General features: G+C 48.5%; 1 protein-coding gene across 1 annotated transcript in view; it reads right to left on the bottom strand.

The window, feature by feature from the left end:
• Positions 1 to 376: 376 nt before the first annotated feature.
• Positions 377 to 3,310, bottom strand: part of LOC107101156 (neogenin-like) — an 11,048-nt gene continuing 8,114 nt past the window's right edge. The window contains exon 4 of the mRNA XM_015399947.1: positions 377 to 771. Within this exon, the coding sequence (XP_015255433.1) occupies positions 377 to 771 (395 nt within the window). The remainder of the gene's footprint in view (positions 772 to 3,310) is intronic.

The following is a 3,310-nucleotide window of genomic DNA, read 5'->3' on the forward strand; positions in this document are numbered from 1 at the left end:
TGGAAGAACATCAGAGGTTCATCCTAAAATAAAAAGCTTCAGGTCCACCAGGAACCCGCTGTCCACCGTCGGGGCCAGTGGGACGGTCAGAGAGAGACTGGGGACCTACTGGGAAACTGGTTCTACCAGCTAACGGTTCTCTGGTGGAAGGACAGCTCCAGCCTGCTATCCAAGGTTCTGATTAGACCCTGAGACCCGAACCTGGATCTGAAGGAGCTGCTCTTCTTCCTCAGTGACCAGCTGAAGCCAGCATTGGGTGCTCCCAGTTCCTCCCAGTTCCCTCACTGGGAACCACTGCAGGAGAACCTCCTAGGTCCAGCTCAGGGAGGAGGACGTGGGCCAGCAGATAATCTCAGACTGGCTGAGCTTTGGTGACTCAGCGCTGAGTCACAGAACCGCAGCGGAACAGGAGGAGTCTGGTGGAACCAGTGGACCTCTCTGGACCAGTCCAGGTGGGGATAAAGTTCCCAGCAGGTTCCTTACCTGGGAGAACTCGGAGTTCAGCGTCCGTACCGGTCCTGGTGCTGCCGGGGTTATCGGCCAGGCAGCGGTAAGTGGCCGAGTCCGGCGGCTGGACCCGGCTGACCTGCAGAGAGCCGGACGGCAGCACCGCCAGCCGGGATTCGGGTTGGAAGTTCAGCGGCAGGTCGTCTCGGTTCTTCTGCCAGCGAATGACGGGGGTGGGGTCGCCTGAGACCTCGCAGCGCAGCAGGGCGGTGTCGCCGATGAACGAGGAGACCGAGTCAGTGGGAACAATCACCCTGAGCGGGCCTGAAAACACAACCAACAGAAAGAAGAAAAGGTCACCTGGTCAGGTCACCTGGTCAGATGATGAGATGATTCTGGAGCGACTGCTTGGTTGGAAGGAAAACCTGGCACCACACGGCTGAGACTCCTGCTCCGAACACAGATTGATCCATTCAAGAAATAAACCCATAATGTCATTGTGGTCACAACAGGCTATGGCAAGCCATTTGTTATTTATTATTTTACTGAATATATATTTCTGATATCTGCAATAACTTTTTATTTCAAATAAAATGACATCTAGAATAAACATTCTGGATGTCTAGGAATTAATTTCAGATCTCCATATTCCCATTCTTTCTCTTCCTTTGTATTAATTTGACTATTAAGAATATTAGATATCATATTCCAGATATCGTCATGGATGAGTGGATGTTTTGAAGGACCCAAATGCAGATATTAGAAGGCAGAGGTGAGTTTTCTAGACTTAATGAAGGCAACTGAGGCAGAAATCCATAAATACTGAAAACCAAAAACTCAGAAACACACAGAGGGAGCAACGTAACGACAAAACAAGAAGGAAGCAGCCCTGAGCGACTGCAGAGGTGGAGTATATAAGGGGAACAGAACAAAGGATGGACTAACGAGCTGAATATGGAGCAGGTGTGAATAGGACTAACTAGAAGGTTCCAGTCCTTCCTGCAGGAACCGCAGGAGTCCAGGCAGAACCAGCTGATCCCAGAGCTGCATTTCTAACCAGCATCGATTCACCAGGAGAACGAGGAGCTCAGCATGGAGCAGCAGGTCTGGAGGAGGAAACACGGAGAGACGAGGAGGAGCAGGAGCACTTCCATCTGACAGCAACAGGAGGCTCCTCCTCTCCTCCAGGAGGATTCGGAGGCTCCTCCTCTCCTCCAGGAGGATGCGGAGGAGTTTAATAGAAGCTGTTTATTTTCTCCTCCATGTTGCTCTGAGACGCGGCGCCCAATGAAATGATGGAATCAGATCAAATGGAACGCGAGCAGCAGGCCTCGCCACGTTCAGACTCTGTTTAATGGGAAAATGAAATCTGACAGGTTGTTTCAGCCTGACAGCCAAACGCTGCGGCTCCTCTGAAGCAAAGCATTCTGGGAAAATGTCACGACTGTTAGGAAGCAGCAGAAACACCATGAAGAGGAGTTCAGAGTTTTCTGCTCATTGTTCTCCTAAATCATTTATCTTCCCTTTAGGCTGCCGACCAATCAGCTTCCTCCGCCTCCCTCTGACTGACACTTAACAACACACCCCCCCCTCTCTGTCCAGGATGGACCCCCCCTCTCTGTCCAGGGTGGACCCCCCATCTCTGTCCAGGGTGGACCCCTCCTCACCACCCGGGATAAAGTTAAAGGAAAATGAATGGATGGATAAAATGATTTAATGTTTTATTGAATTTTGACACTCATTTCCCTCCATACTACCCCCCCCCCCCGAACACATTCTATTTAAAAAATTGAAAATTTAAAAAAAATGTTGCTTTAAAAAAATCAAAGGTCATTTATTATTCCAGCTCCTTTTCTTACTTAGTGAAGAAAAATGAAAATGATGGAATAATGGAAGATGGGGGGGGGGTTAATGTCTGTGATGTAACAGACGCCGTCGGTGTTTTAGGTTCTGATCAAACAGTGATGCTGAATTATTGAAACATCGGCTCCACTTCAAACCTCCTCTACGTCACATTTCTACTGAACTAAACGTCTTCATAACTAGGAGCTAACTAGCATCTCTGATTCGCTGATCCGTCGCTAAACATGATAAAACTTTACATAGTTTCATGTATTTGATCATTTTTAGAAATAACTTTTATATTATTTAGTAACAGATCATGAATTCAAAGCTCTGCGGTCTAGATAGTTTCTCAGGTTCTCAGATACCCCCCCCCGCATCAGACAATGCGTTTAAATCTACAGGAACCATCATAACCGCGATAAACAGCCAAATGTTTCCTAAAGCTGGATTTCAAATCATTACAGAAAGAGAAGATGAAGCTGCTTCCTCCAGACAATGAAAGCAGTTTCAGGTCAGACACTGAATCTGTCGGACCTGACCTGGACAGTGAAAGCCTGAAGACGCCTGCATGCAGGTCCTCTGCAGCCTCAGCTTCTCTGACATCATCACATATCTGAGGCGACGGCGACGCTGCTGTGAATGAGCCTGATGTTCAGCTGCTGTCTGCTCCTGTTTGGATCACAGAACCGCCTGCAGCTGCAGAACCAGAGTTAGCTCTATGGTCCCTCAGCTATGCAGCTAATCCAGCTTCCTGTGCTCATTTCATCCCACCCTCTGAAAGGCCAACGATGTCTTCTCCATCTTCCTTACCGACTCAGAGTAACCGTGGTAACCCACCCAGCAGGCAGGAAGCTTTTACCGTGGGACCATCAGGATTTCCTTTCTCCTATTCTAGATCCTCAGAGTCAGCTGCTAATTAGGATCTGGTGATACGCTGGTCTTTGCAGGAACAAGGCTCAGGTTATCCTGACCTATCTCTATAGTTCTTCTCCTATAGCCTTAGACTGCTGGAACACAT

Source organism: Cyprinodon variegatus, unplaced genomic scaffold, assembly GCF_000732505.1.
Source record: "Cyprinodon variegatus isolate N-32 unplaced genomic scaffold, C_variegatus-1.0 Scaffold1060, whole genome shotgun sequence".
Lineage (NCBI taxonomy): Eukaryota > Metazoa > Chordata > Actinopteri > Cyprinodontiformes > Cyprinodontidae > Cyprinodon > Cyprinodon variegatus.